General features: G+C 41.0%; 1 protein-coding gene across 4 annotated transcripts in view; it reads right to left on the bottom strand.

Annotated features, from left to right (window-relative positions):
• Positions 1-18894, bottom strand: part of ATP13A4 (ATPase 13A4) — a 51376-nt gene that overhangs the window by 31948 nt on the left and 534 nt on the right. For 3 of the 4 annotated variants that reach the window (XM_037406898.1, XM_037406897.1, XM_037406895.1), the window contains exons 2-10: positions 17959-18053; positions 16095-16202; positions 7796-7969; positions 5154-5291; positions 2866-2936; positions 2694-2774; positions 1757-1826; positions 802-936; positions 308-380 (exon numbers count right to left, since the gene is read on the bottom strand). In XM_037406898.1, coding sequence (XP_037262795.1) covers positions 308-380; positions 802-936; positions 1757-1826; positions 2694-2774; positions 2866-2936; positions 5154-5291; positions 7796-7969; positions 16095-16181 — 829 coding nt within the window. In that variant the 5' untranslated portion in view covers positions 16182-16202; positions 17959-18053. Of the gene's footprint in view, positions 1-307; positions 381-801; positions 937-1756; positions 1827-2693; positions 2775-2865; positions 2937-5153; positions 5292-7795; positions 7970-15934; positions 16203-17958; positions 18054-18894 lie in introns of all 4 variants that reach the window. The other variant, XM_037406896.1, reaches the window with a different exon arrangement.

The following is an 18894-nucleotide window of genomic DNA, read 5'->3' as shown; positions in this document are numbered from 1 at the left end:
TGGAGCAATTAGGTGGACTCACAGCCATTTACTGGCTACGTGGCTGGCTTTGTCAGCACCACTTTAAGAAAATGGACATGGTTTTCCTGATCATTTTTTGCTAAGGCTGCGCTCAGTTATGAATACGACTGATGTGACATAACATACTTCTAGGTCAAATTAACCCAATATGCAGAAGCTAGTTAATTGAGCTGACAGGCAGAACAGGAAACTGTTTTAGAAGGGATTTAATACTATACATACTTGGATTTGATATAAATTGCTATAGAAATGAAACACATTGAAGAAAGAAGTGTACAGGAGTCACCTTCCTTATTTCTGCAGACAGTGACCATGATGTTGTTATGAGACTCAACCAGTCTGTGCAGTTTAACCGATTGCTATAAATTAAAGGAGAACACACAAAAGTGTTACATCTTACTTACATGATGTAATTCATCCACTAACAATTATTCCCTTTTGTTATTTGTGGTTATGAGAGCCCTTATAAACTGGGGTCTGGCCCTGACAGAACTGTACAATCATACAGAGAAAGAAATTCCCCACGCTAACTATGGAGAACGTGTAACAAAAGGTTACAGAGTGCAGCACTGGAATGGGGAAGGGAGGGTCTGGGTAAAGAACCACACAGAGATTATGATGACTAGGAGGTCAGGCCATTGCACCTGCTACTACACAATGTCACGAGACTAAACCTCTGAGTAACTCTCATAGAACTGTATGTGTGCATGTTGTAACATCCTAGCCTTTCCCAGATATTAGAAATAAACCCTCCTTGTGGAAAAAGGTAAGGTGTCTCACCCGTCTAAGATCATATACAGTCAAAAAAATTGAGAGGAGAGACATGATTATGATGGCAGTGGCATACTCCATGTAATCTTCAGCAAACCACAGACACACACTGAACAGCTGGAACACGTAAAATGGATTTAAGACCTGTTTGGAGAGAGAGCAATACTCAAGACCTGGCCACATTTAGATGGCTTGGTATACCCAGCCAGTCCATCCTGTTAGAAATGGGTTGGAATAAAAGCTATTAAGTGTTGTGTTTCTGATCCCCTTTCTAATTTCATTAGCACTGGCTTCAGTGTAGTCAGATTGGACCAACTCCATCTGACAGAACGGCCAAATAATCTGGACCAATGGGATGTTATTTGGAATGTGAATGGCTCAGCCCAAGCCTTGTTTTGTTTGCTTCTTAACAAAAAATGTAACAAAAGTGAGAGAAGAGCAGGTTGTGCTGTGAGGATGGAGCTCACATACCATAGGCACGTCACGAACACTCTGTTTAGGCCACATATAGCCAGTTCCTGTCTAAAAAAGACACTAGCGCTTTACATGGTGCTGTGGCCAGTGATGAGCTCATTGGATCTCTCCACAGCTGCAGGCATATGCCAGCTACCGCTGTTCACTTAATCTCTGCTGATTAAGAGGCAGCCTTTGCCCAGAAGGTTTGATTTCCAATGCAGCTTGTAAAGATGCACTGACCTTTGTAAGGCCAACAGAACGTGCTCCCAGGATACAGATACATACAAATACCAAGAAGCCTTACAGGCATGGGGAAGGAGGATAAGGAACAATGGAGAATAAATGAATTTATGGTGATTTCATGGAACAGCTTTACATAGGATTTTAAAAAGGAGTGTGCTTGATGAGTACATACTGGGAACCTAATTCAGATATAGAATTCATTATATTCTATATGCACACTCTACCTCCTCAGGTAGCCTACAAAAAAGCAACAGAAATGCTTAACCTCTTTGACGAGTAGTTTCCAAACAGGGATCACTGGAACATCAATAGTGTTTGGCCCACATACAACTCTCCTGTATGGGATAAAGATACATCACTTACAGATAAAATAGAGACAATGTAGCGCATTCAAGAAGCGCAGCTTTCAATAGTCCTGAGAGCTTGTATCAATCCCAGTGTAAAGGCTGTATCTTTCTCCAAGAAAAAGATATAAAATTAAATGCCCCTACAGTGCTTACATCAGAAAAGATGACTGTACCAGTGAAATCTACTTAAAGGGACAAGAGATATAACACAGCCTTTTGGGCAAATGTCGCCATCATGCAAAAATTCCTTTGAAACACCATAAACAAAGGAATTCTGCACCTAAAACTAAATTATCTAAACCCAAATAATTTTGGATAAAGTTAAGGGTGATTTGAATGTAAGATTAAACAAGAGTTAAGGTCAGGAGCTGGTTTTGCAGCATTCAATCAACAGAAGATAATTTCTTTATTTAGCAGTTTCAGGAATACCTATTCTGTAAATTGTCTAATGATACAGTAGTTTGTAAGAATGAATTCAATTACCAGAACTAATTGTAGAAGTTCAATACAATTAACGGAGCCCTATTGAAGAAGTGCACACACACAACTTAGCTGCACTGCCTCTCGTAGACTTTCTCTTATTCCAAACAAGAACTGCTTAGAGTTAGCTACAGGACATAGTTATTTCCTGATTGAGAAAAATAACAGTGATGAATACTGAGCCATTTCTAAAACTTTGACAAGGACAATATCCTCTAGCCCTTTCCATTTGATTTTTCATGCATGGCCATTTCATCTAAAATTATGCACGTATTAATGGATATACAAGAAACTCAAAGGAAGGTGCACCAACAGCAGTGAATTTACATCTCCTTGAAATCTCTAAGTTGAGTACTTCTGTTTTACAATGCGTACCTGACATACTGTTCATTGCAGGTGAGACCAGAACCAAATTTGGCATGTATAGCTGAGCAAGTGTGGTGGTCTTCTAGGGCTCTAAAATATAAAGGGAGTGTTTTCCTTAGGACATTATTCACAAAGAAGCTTGACTTCCTCAGAGACTTTTGAACCACGGCATTGAACTCACCCAACTTTCTGGAAGTGTTTTGCACAGATATTCCAAACATAGCGGATTTTTTGTACTTGGATACTTTTCACCTGCAAAACAAAATATGCAACACGGCAAACAAAAATACTCCCAGGCTTGCTCACAGATCTCAGCTAGGCATCCTCACTGGGGTCAAGCACACACAGAGCAAATGATATGGGAGCAGGGAGGGAGAGAAGACAGGATTGCATATACTAACTCCCTAGTTATGTTATAGAGTGGGATCCCCACCTCAGTCCAGATTCCAGCAAGCTTTACAGATCTTTAGGTCAAGTAAGCACAAAGCAGCATTCTTCTCTCCCTGTTTTGTGAAGCGAAGAATACAGTCTTCACTCTCACAGAATGAAGGGAAGAGATCACTAATGCAGTGTCGGGTGCACAGGCAGTTGCCATAGCTCATCTCCAGTCGATAACTCCCTTGTCTTCTGTCTGGCTTTGAGGAAAGTAGAGAGCTCTGGGCAGTTTTTAGGCACAATGGCAAGTCCTTCAGCTGAACAGATAGCCAACAGACAAGAAAGGCCATCCCAGGATACTTCCTGAGTCACCGCTAATGCTAAGCCCTCGCAGAGCAGTTATCCATTAGGAACACACACTGCCATGTATAACTTGCAAAAGGAGTCTGTCCGGTCCTGCACAACAATAACAATGCCTATTAGAGATAATGGCACTTCATATCAGCTGGAGGAAGGCAAAGCTATACACCTATACACATAAGTAATAAAGAAATCAGCTCTAGGGGATTCTCCCTACCCAATGCAATAAGCATTATTATAGGCCAATGTAATCTATACTGAACTCATACGCTGACTCAAAATGAAGCTATAACCACAGTCATTAACCTAACAAGAGGTCTGCAGTTAGGATTTCATGCAATAGGAGGAGCTGCAATATTTACAGTGCTAAAAACTGTAGTGGGAAACGAGGGGCTCAACTCACTGCTGAAACAGATCCTTGGACAGCTCTTGGGCACTACTCTGTGTACTTAGGTAGCTTAAATGGCAAAAAGGTTTTATAATTGATTTATAAGTAGAGGCTTTTGAATTGCTAGTGAAGGATTAAACTGTTTGCTCTTTGGTGCTTTGAAATCTGTTATTTTCTATCTAGATGTTTTGATTGATATGAAAGTGGTGTTCAAAGGGCCTATTATTTGAGGCTGCATTGGGCTCTTTTATGTTACTAATTCAATCTTCTGAAGAATGTTACAAACCAGTCTTCACTTTCATACTGTGCCAGTTGATTAAACTAGCCGGCACTAAACTTTCTTATGTACATTAATATATGCCCACACAAAACAGCAGTAACAGCAACAGCTTTGCTCAGCTAAAGTTAGGTTTATAATGAAAATATCTTACTAAAATTTCTGTAGATATAAAAATAAATGCTAACAAGTTAGAAATCTATTTTGTGGAAGGGAAATAGCTCTTTTATGGGTTCCCCAGTGCAGTGATCTAGTATCTATAACCAAGAGCCAGATATTAGCAAACGCACCCTTGCATTCCTATTGTTCACACCAATTTAACGCGTAATGCTAATCAAGACATATGAGGATAATTATGGATAATTATATTTACTCAACTCATGAGGGGCCCTGTGATCTGCTTGGATCAGTTAATCGTCTGCCTTCTTCCCAGTGCCTCACTGGGATCTTAAAGCTATGGAACTGGCAGAGACAAGGATACATCTCTGCAGGAACAGTCAATGTTGCAAGACCTGACTTCAGCAAAGTACAAATTGGTGAATACAAAGGCAAGAAAGCAAAATGTGTTTCAGACCCTCCTTGATGAAACATATCTGGAAATACTTGTGCAGCTCTGCCTAGGCACTTTTCTGTTCTATTCCCCTTCAGCTGCATTCACCCCTGTTTTCACGTTATTATGGAAGCTGTTATGTTCAGTTCCTCACAGTTTCCTGTCACACACAGATTCACCCCTAAATTCGTTGATTCCTTTTCAAGGAATAAGTTTTTTAGTTGGAACTCCAATTCTTCACTGCTAACCCCAGTGTCTTGAAGCTCTCCTACTCAAAATGTAGGTCTCCTCTCAGGAGTAGTGAGGATTCTTTTTTCATAACCCACTCAGAGTAAAAGAGGGGTTTTGCAGAGGTGAGTACAGTTCTCCAAAATCTCTAGCTTGTTTTTCCACAGCTTAATGTGTTCATCAAGCTGCAAGTTTCTTAGCTGGGTATGTTTCACAGCTCACTTTCACTCCATGAAGTGTGGCTGAGATTTGCTATCATCTCCCAGGTGCTGCAGGGAATACTTTACTTACTTGCAAACTTGGCTTCATTATGGCTTTGCTGAAGATTGAGTCTTCCTCAGCAGTGGCTGGATAATCTGATCTACTTCTGATAAGTGCAGACACAGAGATCCATGTCACAGTCTTACGAGAATAAACCCGAAATTCATCCTAAATGAATATAAAAGAGAAGTGTCACAATATCCCTCAAAATCAGACCAAACTCACCATCACCTTGAAGTAAATGATTACAGTAGGCCTTTCTAGAGCACTGCTCCAGCTTTTTTAAAGAACTAACCAACAGGGGCTGCCCAGCACCTGTGACTGATCTATAAATAACCAGAATGGGGGTGGAATCATGGTCCTTTCCAAATTGGAGTACTGCAAATAATTCACTGACTGCAGGTCTGGTGCTTGGCTGATAAGGATGGAATGTGAACTCCCAGGTCATGATCTAGGACAGGTAAACAGTACAGGACAATCTGAGATGCAGTGACCATGCTGAAAAGGGAAGATCTAAAGGAACATAGCACTGTACTGCAAAAAATGATGTTTAGTGCCAACACCTTTTCACAGTCGTTCCTGTATTAACACTTCATTGGATCAAGTGTGTTAGCACTAAGCCTCCCTTACGGTACCGTAGACAAGCTTTTGCCACAAACTGAGCATGATCTTGCTATTTTTTGTAAAGTAAGTTCAATGTTGGAACTGTCTGATAACTAGCACTGGTAGCACAGTCTTAGAGATTAGAGCAACTACTGTAATAAGAACCCTCATGTTAAGTCCCACACACACGGAATCACATACATTAAAGCCAACCATGAGACTGACTTATGTCAGTTATATATATATTATATTCAGTGTGTGCGCAGATTGGCAGACAGAAAAAGCTGATTACCTCAGGCAGCCAGGTTCTGAAAGCATAGTTATTAAACTTCATTTGAAAATGACAACAGAAAAAAAAGTTCTGTACTAAATATGAGTCCTTTTGAATAATTTAGGCGTTCAAAAAAGAACTTTAATAATGTTTATATATCTTATTTATTTGTGCACTTTTCTTCTTAAACTGTTATTTTGAGTAGAGTAACATTTATTTTGTGTTATTTCTCTAGAATTTAAATTTCAGAATTAGTAGACATTGGGATGCAGATTGCAACAGTGAATGACACAGGTGCCTATTATTTGAACTGAAGTGAGTCAAAATTCAGTAACAAAAGTGAGTTAATAGGCTCTTATACTGCAATCGCAGAGATGATGATTACTTATGAATTAAGGTTTTATGTGAAGGAAAAGAATTCCAAGGATCAAGCTGATGGGATTACTTGTATCCTCATTAGCAGTAGTCATTACATTTGAGACTGACATAATCGAATATAGGGAAAAAACCCAAAACTGTCATTTTAATACAAATAACCACAATGGAAATCTGAAATTGTCAAATGCCCAGAGCATACTTTGAGGGAGCTTCCTGATAACAAGAATGTACAATATGATTCAATTCTTGCTTAATTACATAAAGGATGATTTAAAAACTCATTTATTTGAAAAGTGCTTGGCATGGCAAATCCATTTAAAATGACACACAAGAATAGTAAATTAAAAATGCAAACAGAACTGAAGATTAAAAAGGGAGACTAAACCTAATATGCTGCTTGTAAAAAAAAAAAAATCCCCCCAGCCTATTAGGATGCAGATTGTTTCAGTATAAAATATTCAACAGGCAGATCTGTGATTTTCAAAACCCAAGATTTTAACTGCATGCTGCTCTGGTCATTTAAGAAGGCAGCTCAAATACAGTGGTAGCAAGTGATCCATTTTGCAATTGCACATTTTGCAAATGCCACTGTTCAGGAATCTTTGAAGCAGAACAAATTACACTTCTGCAGGTAAACCAACCCTACCAGTTCCTGAAGTATTCAGGCTCAGCTGAGATTCAGTCAAGTCTCAGTTTGCTTCTTTTAGCGTTGCAGTAGCTTCCATGAAATCAAATCAGGGTTTGTGTATGTTGCAGTGCTTCAGTACAGTTCTGAACAGAAAACTGCATTAGGAAACTACTAGCAAAATGTAGCAGCTCTGAAAGCATTAACTGCAGGATTGTGGGCTTACTGGACATGGGGAAGGGCTGATGGAAAATGGAAACATACAGCCAAAAAAAAGCTTAGACTGCTTGCCCTCTTCTTTATACTGTACCCTCATCATGCACTGTTGGATGCTGCTGGGGACAGAGCCAGACAAATCTTTGGTTTGGCCCACTGGCTAAACTTTGGTGGAGAGGGGCAGCTTTACCAGGAACATCCAAGGATCTGCTGGACACTGACAATCAAACAGATGCTTTAGAATCTGGAGCTGAGATCTGCCACATAGGATGCACAGGATGGTGGAGGATGAAGGACTGAGAGCAAATAACAGTCTTGAAACCACAGACACTACAGGTGTTTTCACCCCAATTTCTTTCAGCTTGTCTGATCAGCTGTTACCCTCCGTTCCAGTCATCGTCTTACACACAATCTGTAGAATACTTAAGAGTTCTCTAGATCAATGATGGTAAATATAAGATATTATTGCAGGAAATCAGCAATATAAGAGATTTCATCTAACTGGATTCCTTCCAATTAATTAGTCTTCCTACTAACTACATACTAGGGACTACTTTAAAGATTAAAGTAGGCACCTACTGTTGTTCTAAGCAGAACAATGTCTGCTTCTTCCAGGCTGCAGCGGATGCAGTTTGCCCACACATCCCACTCTGGCTTCCAGTAAAACAGCAGCAGCAGTGCCCCACAGGACAAGATGTACCCAGCAATGCACAAGGCCCTTCGGCTGCTTTGAGTTTTGTAGCCAAATATCTCCTGTACAGCAAAGACAAGTTAAAAATCATTATTATTTCTCTTAAAGAATCACCTGAAATACCACACTTTCCCACCATCCACTGGTCTCCCATAGGCACTTTTTGATATGGTACACTGAAAAAAACAAGTCATAGAACTTGTATTTGGCTTCTTTACATGTCCTAAACATGACTAGAAAAACATCTTGCATGTTCCACAGAACTTTTCATCCACTGTCACAAAACTAGATTGCTATAGTCTGACCAAACCTCTAAAATAGTTGTATGTAGTTCTGATACTCAGTATGAGACACTATTAGGTGTGCGCCATGAGTTAGAATGGTATCAAAATATAAAGGCCCTAACCTTTAGGCCCCAAGTCAGGAACACAGATTTGCCTGGTCAGTTTTTTTAAGGTCCCCGGGTGAGACAGCTGAAGAACTTGAGTATGTCTGCACTAGGGGATGGAGAGTGGTGCAGACCCACTCCAGCAGCTGAGACTGTGCCTGCTTCAGAACCAGAACCGCTACTGCTGTCCTGCCATGGTAGTGAGTCTGCATTAATGCACCTACACTTTAGAGACTCCGTTAGTGTCTGTACATAGTGCCAGATGACACTGCGTGACTGCACCACCTGGAGCTGTTGGCACAACTCAGAACAGACACAGCCTTTATAGGGCTGTTACCATCTTCCGTGATAGCTCCAGTGTGGAGATTTTGGACCCTGCCAATGTGCCATTGTCCTAATATCCCAAAATAATAATAACAACTGTTAGTAAGAACAACTAATGAACACTTGCAGAATGCTTTACATGTTCAGAGGGCCAAAGGAAGCTACTCATGCTAGCTGTATGAGTAGGTATTATTATTCCATTTTAAAGCTGGGGAAATTGTTATGGTGAGGCAAGGTGACTTGCCCAAAACTTCAAAGGGATGACTGTCAGCATTACCGTTTAAGAGCTGCCAGGTCTTGGTACCATGGCAAAATTCCCTCTCAGTAGGGCTAGCAGGGACTTGGTAAAGGTGAAATGAAATGTATACAGTGATTTTATAGAGGAGACCCAGCCCTGATCTAAGATGGGAGATTGCATGACTGCAATTACATAGCGTGACCAGAAGAATTTGCTAACATAGGGGTTAAGATTCCTCAATCTCCTTCTTCCTAGTATATCTGCAGCAATTGTGCAATCTGCTTCTGAAGATCAGATATCTGTAGCCACAGATATTGCAAGACTCATTCATAAGGTGAGAAGAAAAGGCGATGTAATTGGAAGGATGAGTAATGCATAATTCCTGGTTCTGTGCTGGTGTCTTTGCTTGTTATGCGAAACGCAGGCCCTACCCAGTGGTTCCACGTGCTGCCTCGGCCTACCTGCTTTATGTCATTCTCCAAAAGACAGACTCTATCTTCCTAGGTAATCTCCATGGTGTTTCTAAAGAGAAGAAATTGGCAACTGTGGGGAAAAATTATGGTAAACTGGACTGAGAAGTAAGTGGCCTGCATTGCACAGGACCTGGTTATACCACCTTGAGATGCACACGCTCAGCATTTCAAAGGTTTCAAAGGTTTCAAAGGTTTCTATAATCTCTGAGCAGCCCAGGAGAATAAGGCAACTCTGCAGCAGATAGAAGGAAGTTCATGGAGGACAGCAGATAGGCAAGATTGCTAGAAGGTTGTTGGTGTGGCAGTCATGCTATTAATATTCACATGCTCCTATAAATAGGTAAAGCGCTCTCCATTCACTTCTGTCTAGTTGTATCCTTAACAAAAATGTTCCAAAATTAGTGTCAGCACCAGCTTACAAAATAGTACATAGCAATGGCTTACTAGCAAGATCCAGATGCTTGGATCCAGACTTTACAGCTTGTCAGCAAGGCAATGGAACTCCCAAGGAGACAGAGATGCCTAAGGGAAGAACTGTTAAAAGAACATGCCTTCAGACTTCCTCCAGTAAATGGCTGGACCTGGAATAACTGGAATAGTATTTTCAAATTGGGATGGGCATGAATATCAGGGTGGGGAAGAATGAGATTGCTGCCATGTGCATCTTGCTTCTGCCAGTGAATCATTCCTTTAATTTCCAGCTTTTGTGCCTTACACCCAAAGTCTGAGAAGTCAGTAAGGCTGTAGTTAATGCAATTAAGAAAGGAGAAGGTGGGCACTCAGCACATGATTGACGGTCATTTGTTATCATCTGTTGGCAGTGTTCTCCACTGAAATGATGAATAATTCCCCAAGCCTGATATGACAACATAACCATAGAGCTAGGGCAGACCCTGTTCTTCTCTGCCTAGGAAACGATGCACCTATATATCAAAATATGTATGAGTCCCCCTATGCCTGCATATATTTCCAGGCCTTTTTTTTCAGAATAGTTTCCTTTCAAAAAATGGTTTGATTCCTTAGATCTCAAGACACTTCCCAAAACCAAGCATGCATCAATATTCCACATGTTGAAAACCACTAGAGAGGAAGACAAGCAAAACAGCTCAGCTGGGGGAAAAATGGCCATGTTCTAAAGACATCCACTATGCTTCTGCTGGACCTTGCTTCTTCTCACAAGGGACTTTCCTGAGATAGATAGATAGATAGAGAGATAGAGAGATAGAGAGATAGAGAGATAGAGAGATAGAGAGATAGAGAGATAGAGAGATAGAGAGATAGAGAGATAGATAGAGAGATAGAGAGATAGAGAGATAGATAGATAGAGAGAGAGAGAGAGAGAGAGAGAGAGAGATACCCTTGAGCTGTTCTGACCCAGTGCACATTCTACCCTATGAACACAGGTGTTGGTTCAGGATCATTGGTTTGTGTCTTGATGAATCTGACATTTCTGAATATAGGTGTTCAGGAGCTCTACAAGGAGTAAACTGCTTGGAACAAGGAGTAAAACTACAAGGAACAAACATCAGATGTTAACTGCTGTTTTGTATCTGGATGTCCATGCAAGAATCTAAAGCCAAAGCAAAGCATTTCTCATGGTTTGGAAATGTCTGGAGCAGGTTCCCTGGGCCACATCATTCAGAAGTAAAGCTAGGCAGGGAAAAAGACTAAGCTCCAAATCTGACTTGTGCCAAAGTTCCCTGGGCCAGAATTTCAATGCTTCAGAATAAAATGTTCCATTAGGTTAGGGTGTTTTTCCTGACCCTGTGCCTTCAGCTGGAAGGACTATAGCAATGAATGCTGCATTCATAAAAAGCATTTAGTATATAAATAACTCTTTGTTGAAACAGAAGCAGTATTAGTACGAACATTTCTCACTGGTCAAAAAGGTCAACAGTGGAATTCTTCAGAAGAATTCTCAAAACTATTATCTTCTCCAAAAAAAGGTGAATATTAGACCCACAACAGAGGTATCCATAATGTGCATGAAGAAGGGGGGAAGAGGCACACAGATGATGCAGGTTTCTCAGGTTTTTTTAGCCACGTGAATGCCTTATAGTAATTAGGGTTTGGAAATTTTTCAAGCTTACTCAGGATTCACTAGGCCTATACTACAAAGATCTCCAAGCAAATGCATGTCCACTATGGCAAACAATACTTCCAGGGCTGGCAGAAATCCTGGTGTTGATGTCACCAGTAAGAACATGTCTGTCAGGTTGGGTTTACGTTGTTAAGGAAAAGAGAATAACTTTTGCTGGGTTGTATTTCATTGCACAAAGACACTCTGCTGATGAAGACATGCTTCTTTTGAAGATGGGTCTGATGAATACAGATTCGCACCTTGACAACTTTTCCACTGTGTGAGCAGGTTTTTAGGGCTCAGTGTGTGCATTTGGCATATGCAATGTTACACAGCCAAATAACCTGGGTTCTTGAGGGCACCAGACTTGATGGTGGAAAACAAAGCTAAGATTAGCTATCTGGAAGACTCCAAAGGGCTTCTCATTACCTCACAGGAGGTAGGACTCTCTACAAAAGAGTCTGATATGCAGGGCTCACCTAATCTTTGTAGAATAATTTTTAATAAATTGTAGTGTACCGTAAACCTTTGTTTCTTCATCTATTAACATCCCCTTTCTCTTGAGACTCCCAACAGTCAGAACAGTGACTAAACCAAAATGGTTTAACTTGTGAGTAAAGGGTCTAGGGAGGGTCCATGGATTATTGGACAGAAAAAGCTGCCAGATTTGCTCAGCTGGCAGAAAGCATACTTGTTCCAAGAAAGGTTCTTAGCTGCTTTTACAATAATACAAAGCCGGTACTCAAGGGCTTACCACTCTAGTGTCCAGCAAGTCCTTGTTACTTATGTTTAAAAGGAAAATCGCCTGTAACTGCCAGGTCATCCGCAGAGCAGAATTTAAATGCAAAAGCCAAACAAGTTCAGGCTCCCTTTTCTTCGGTGAAAAAAAGGCCTGTAGCTACCAGCAAGGAGCCTAAACAGTGGCTGTGAACTGTCATATTTCTGGCAACCCAATCACCGGGTATCCTATTACGAACCACCTGTTGCTATAACAACAGAAAATAGGATTAGACTTGAAAGACTGGTTAAGATTCACAAGGAATTTAATAACTGAATTTCATTCTTACCAACCAGAACCTGCTTTATCAGAGGTTTCTTTCTGTTCCCTCTGAAGCCAGTAGTAACATTCATTACTGTTCCATTAAGAACGAGGTTGTGCCTTTCAGAATCTATCTTAATTTTCAGAGTTACATTTTTCAAATTAAAAGTATATAAAATTCCTGGATCATATTCCCTTCAGAATTTTGGCATCCTAAATGAAGCAGACAGTTGCCATATGCAGTGGCAAACCTGGGCTGACCAGCTGACTAACTACAGTTGTCCCATTCCTTCAGACATAAGCAAGTGGGGAACACATAGTTGAGACAGGCTTCTGGCAAATCCTTCCTGAAGCAGCAGCCTCTTGAAGTCTATCACAACCTTTTGCACAGCAAGACTTACATTTTGCACCTTAGACTTTGTGCAAAGGGAATGATTAGTTCTGAGCTGTACAGAGAGGAGCATCAAATTGGTGGGGGACATAAAGCTGTGTTTTATCTCCCTCTTCCCATCTCATCAACAATAACTTCTTCTCAAAAACATCTTCAATCAGATCTTTCTGAAGGAAGGGGAGCAGGGCAGAAGGCAAGCTAATTCCTAAAATAAATCCCTTCCTATTAGCATACCTATTAGACCTCTCTGAGGCAAGCTGCTGTGTCCAGAGTGCTCTCACACTACTGAGACCTTTGCAGTACCACAAATGGTTATGAAGAGAGAAAGAGAGATTATCCCATGCTCTGAATATACATTGCTAAGTTTTAGCTGGGTATCAGGTGAGTGAACTCTCATTCAAGGAAATGTGCTCCAGCTACATAAAGTAATCCCAAAGATGTACACAAGGATTTATAGGGTAGATTTCCTAAGTCAGAGTGATTATTCTTAAATATAGGACTATCTAGCATCTCAGGTGTACCAAGAAATGGAAATACTGAAGAAAACTTTGTATTTCTTCTCATTACAGCTCCTCAACTTTCCTTAGCAAAATGGACAGCTAGTTCAACACAGGAAAGCATTGTATGTCCAGAGCCCAACTGAACTATTTGCATGCTTTCAAAATTACTTGAACTATTTACTCTGGAAGAATTGGCACCTGCAGCACTGTCAGCTGTTATGCTATTACACCAAGAGATATACACCAAGGGACATGATTGTGTTTGAGGAGTCAAGAACTGCTTGTTAATAATTTGGTTCAGATGGATTAAACTCACTGTTAAAAATAATGTTGAAGAATATTTTTCATGACTTAGAATTTTAAAAAAATGTTGCAGGGTCACTGAGACGTTATGTGCTAGTGCCACTTGCTGCAGATGCCAATAATTTAAAATACATCATGTTAACAAAGAAATAATGTCTGTACATAATTCTCTTATACTCCATGTACCCTCCTTCTCTCTTCTGCTTAAACACAGCCTTCTTTGTCTCTTTCTTCACAGTTTCTCTCACCTACATATTACTTTCTTGTTCTCTTTCACACAAATTCCCACACTAGCTGTTCTCTCTATACACATAGTGGGTTTTTCCTCATCCTCTTACAGTACCTCAGACACCCTCACAGGTATTTTCACCCCTTATACTCAGAACTTTTTTCTCTCTCTTACACATATGTAACAAGGACACATACATACCTGCCAAATCTAGCACAATTTGGCTATTGTTTTAGTTGCACCTACTACTCAACTGCTTTATCAATCTTTTTTCTATGATTTTAATTTGGGAATCCCAGGTGAATGAGCCCTGCTCATGCTCACTGCAGGCACGGAGAGCATGGCAACTGCCAGACACCCTGGATTCACAGTGCAGATTGACCCAACACTGTGCGCACACACCAGCCGAGCATGGAAAACCTCAGATTCACAGTGCAGATCCCCAAGCACCAGACTTACAGCATGTGCTCAGTATGATACTGGTGAGAAACAAGAACATTACTGGGATAGCTGGCTCCAAGCAAGCACAGTTTGAGTGTCACAGCAGTGCACAGCTGGAATTGGACACGCAGGGTACAGTAGTGTGGCTCCACACAGCACCAGACAGGCTAGTTAAACTAATTAGCTCAGGCTTAATTCTGGCATTGCTAGTGACAGTGCCAGCAGTGGCAAGAGAATGACGGGGTGTTTATGGTCCTAGAAGGACAGGGGCAGGGTGGAGCACAGACAAAACCAGCAGCCGTTTGGAGCTGGGGAGCAGTGGCACATCAGCACCAGGGCTAGAGCCAGAAGCGGGTGTTGCGAGCAGGTTTAGTAACTCGGCAGCAGAGCCAGTTGGGTTCTGCATTGCACTGCGCTAATTAGTCCCCACCCTCAGAGCCAGTGCCTTGCACTTCCTGCAGCTCTCAGTTCATGCTGCTGGGTGACTGTGTACCGCATTCTCCAGCACATCCCAGATTACCCAGGTTTGCGTTACGCAAAATATGACATCTCCCCTTCAGAGGAGAGAGCAGAGAGCAGACTGAAAATCTACATTTGTATCTAGGGATACCAAATGTCTGTGTTTTTCCATGACATGGTCTCTTTTTCACTAAAACAGAATTCTCAGTAATTTTGAAGTTTTCTCCAGGATTTCTGGAAGTGAACGGCCATGTCAGCCTGTGAGTGAGTGTTCCACTAGCTTTGCTGGGGCTGTTGTACACCCAAAAACCCTACAGGCACTCACAGCAGAGCTACAGTGCCTCTGCAGCATGGGAAATTTGAGAAGCACTGCATTTATCAGCCATGCATGAGAACTGTTGCTGTACAGCTGCACCATGGGTCTGACGTCTCCAGCAGAATCCGTTAGATGGACAGAATGCATATGTGACTAACAGCTGACCTGTAACATGCAGCAATGCCAAAGCAGCTAAGCAGCACTGAATTTATTACAATTGTGCACTGTGCTTAGTATTAAAGAGAAGTGCCAGGCAGTAAATCAGGTACCTAGTGTAAACATAGGACTTATTTCCACATGTTACAGAATGCATGTGAACATACTCCTCACTGGAAAATTCTGGAAAGAAATACAGTAGTTCTGTACTTAGAAATCCAGCTTTACACAGGCACTTAGGTTGGAGTAGTGTGAGCAATTCAACAGACTGCACTTGCTAATAATTTATGCAAACATAACACATGCTTTTAGGTTCCAGAGAAAGCCAAGGTTCCCAATCCTCATCTAACTGGAGCTTACCCTAAAGATTCAGCCATCAAATGGTTATGAACACTGCTCCAGCCCATCCCTCAAGTTCATAAAAGACCACCTCCACCTAAATTTATAATGCCACAACAATAATTTGTCAAGCCATCCCTTGTTGGAGTAGAAAATGAATTAGATCTAGTGGACACATACAACCTTATTTTCTTTCTGCTAAAAAAAATATATCCCTTTCTAACTGTATGTTTCTGCTATGGGAACACCCCCATCACCTATAACTAAATTACAGACTGTAGTATACCACTGCACAACACGTGCCATCTGGTGCTCCAAGTTGAGAAAGACCAGGAAAGAGATAGGACTCACCATCTCATTTTCTTCTCCCTGGTTAAGCTGTGCATAATGGTTCTTGGCAGGATTTTCCCCCATGAAATGACCCTCTGGAGACTTCCTAGAGCACCCTCAGGACAGGTCTTCAGCATTGTGTGCTTAACTTCCACACTGAGGGAGTGCTCTAAGTACACACCTTCCTTATAACTCTGCTGATGTTTGAAGAATGGAGCTCCTCCCTCTCTGTGGGGTAGCAGGTAACAGTCATCCCTCCTCCCTTCATTCTGTTGTCGGATTTTTGTGACTGCAAGGGAACATGCAAAATTCACTCAAAGACACGGCAAGAAAGAAAAAGTTAGATCTCACAAGTGTTTGCCACAATATGACTCTGGGTCATAACTGATAGGTGCGATCAAGCACTGTTGTCATGCAACTTTCAGGGGAGGGCAAGAGGGGAATATTTTTCTTTGAGAGATTACCGAATCACTGGAAACCAGGAGTGTGTCCAAATGAGAAGGAAAATAGGCATTGCTGTTGTTAACCCTCTTAGTAACCAGCCTGAACTAAGTGCCCAGCTGTGATCCCCACATATGCTTTGGAGAAAAATTCAAACTCTGGCATGTTAAACAAGGGGCTCAGTTTGTGCAGGTGAATTTATGCACACATAATATGTGTCAGGATGCAGCCATGTAGGATCTGTAATTCATTATTAAGAATCTCATCACAGAATCTCTTCTGACCTTACTATATAGCTTTGGAGAATATCATTGAGGTTATTTATTTACTCCTGAGGGGAAACTGGAATTCGTTGCTGATGTTAGTGAGCTGGATACAAATGTCTCTGACCTCCAAATCAGGTTTCAAAAGGAAGCTGGCAGAAAAAGAGCACTGAGGGTTTTATAACCTCCTTTTTTTTTTCTATTGTTGGGCTGCATTTGTGTATTAGTCTTGTGATTCACTCTCATTCTCATTATTATTTCCTTGTCCTTCACTACTTTTAAGTTACACACCAAATATTTTAGGAATTAGGTCAGGAAAGGCACACCTGTTCTTCAAATAAATATGTCAAAGAAACTGAAATATTATTTCTAGGGTGACTGAAACAAATCAAGAGGTGCCAAGTTAGTTTGTACTTATTAGCCTTTTACTTCCCTGTGGCATGGACTTGCGCAAGTCCCAGACATCTCAAGCACCAGGAAAGACCATTGTCTACCCTGCAGTGATCAGGCTCAGAGAAATTGAAATGGTGGAAACAGAGGGAACAGAGAAGAGAAAATGAGGGAGTTAGGTCAATTAATAAAAGTTGTCCATTGCTAATAATGTGAGCCAGTCAAAGATCTGCTAACCAGATGTGCATGTACGCACAGCACATGGACAGCTATGTGTGTAAAATCCTGGTGCCAAACAGTTTGCGTTGAAGCTGTTTGGTCTTCACACCTAGCACATTTTCAAAAGGAACCGAGACCAGAGGCTGGACAGAAAAGGATATAACTATACAAAGTTAAGGGTGATTGGCTGCAAAAACATCAAGGATAAGGTGCTCTCCATACTGCAGCTTCAGTGTTACTCCTTCCCCCTGCTGCAACTCTGAGACTAGCTTTGAGCCTCTCAACCTTTCATTTTGCTCTGAGACCCAGAAACAAGAATTCCAGTTATTACACAAGAATCACAATTTTCAATTAATAATTAAAAAGAAATAATGTAATAAGGTCCATTTCTGATAACCCTGATTATATGGGGAAACCGAGCATTGCCATCTAAAAGCTATAAAAGACGTGAAACAACTGCAAAGGTACCATTTCCAAGGCAGACTGATGATTTGGGGAAATTATTCATTACTTTGGGAGGTGCCAAGGGTGGAAAACAGGAGTGCCACACACATTTTTTCTGCCTGGTCAGCTTTTGCTGCTTCCCCAAATGTCAGCCTTGCTCTTTCTAGTGTCTGTAGAAGACTAAGGTGCACTAGGGGTCCTTGGCTGCCCTTTCGCAAGAGAAGAGAGATGAGCTGCATGCAAAGTATCCCACCAAACCTGGGTATCCAGGGAAGAATCAAGGCTCACCCAATCTAGTGACTATTCATAGTCTTAGTCCAGCTCCTGTTGACAATTTCTGCTCCTACAGAACATCCTCATTAGGGAGATTTGTATCTTCACAACTGAAAACAAAGAAAAAGCAGATTAAAGGTTTAAAACGTTCAGCATTTCCATAATTTTTCAACCTGTCACAATATTCCAGCAAAATCTCCTAATCCAGAACCAATGAAGATGGTGGAACTTTTTCATTTTCTTGAGCAGGTTCACTTTCTCCTGGAGAAAATACCTCTGTAGCACCCTAAATTGAAACCGTTAGGTATGTGATTCCCTCTACTGTCCAAAGTAAGAATTACATATTAGGTTATAAATGCAGTTACTTTTATCTTGTCCTATGGGGTACTATCATTCTTGGTTTAAAATTGAAATTTGCCTAAACCCCCAGATATAAATCATATAAATAAACAGTCAGGTTAAAATACAAAAGCAAAAGTAAGATTTATAATAAAGATAGTTCTTTAATTTATAAATAAATAATCTAGAAGCAAGCAGAGAAAAAAATGTGCCTCACCTCATCCCTACAACTTTTATCTCAGTCCTGAAAATACGTGTATGTATTCTCTCATCCTTGAGCAACTTGCTCTGAAAAATGCCACTATATAAACAGAAGCCTGACCTATAAACCACCCCAATTCTCTCTTTCTGGTTAGCTCAGCCCATGATTCCCAGTCCTGGGCAGCTCACAGAAAGGATGTTGTGAACCAACTGGTGACAGTCCACAGGACAGCACAGAGAAGAATGACAAAAGAGTCAGAAAACATGGAAGAGGGACTTAGGGTTGTTTAATCTAAAGACAAGGAGACCGAGAAGAGCCATAGCAAGTTTCCAAACACGTAAATAGAGAAAACAATATTCTCCATGTCCACTGTGGATGGAGTTAACTTGCTGCAAGAAAAATTCAAACCA

Source organism: Falco rusticolus, chromosome 13 (genome assembly GCF_015220075.1).
Source record: "Falco rusticolus isolate bFalRus1 chromosome 13, bFalRus1.pri, whole genome shotgun sequence".
NCBI lineage: Eukaryota > Metazoa > Chordata > Aves > Falconiformes > Falconidae > Falco > Falco rusticolus.
This window is presented reverse-complemented; position numbering and strand designations above follow the sequence as displayed.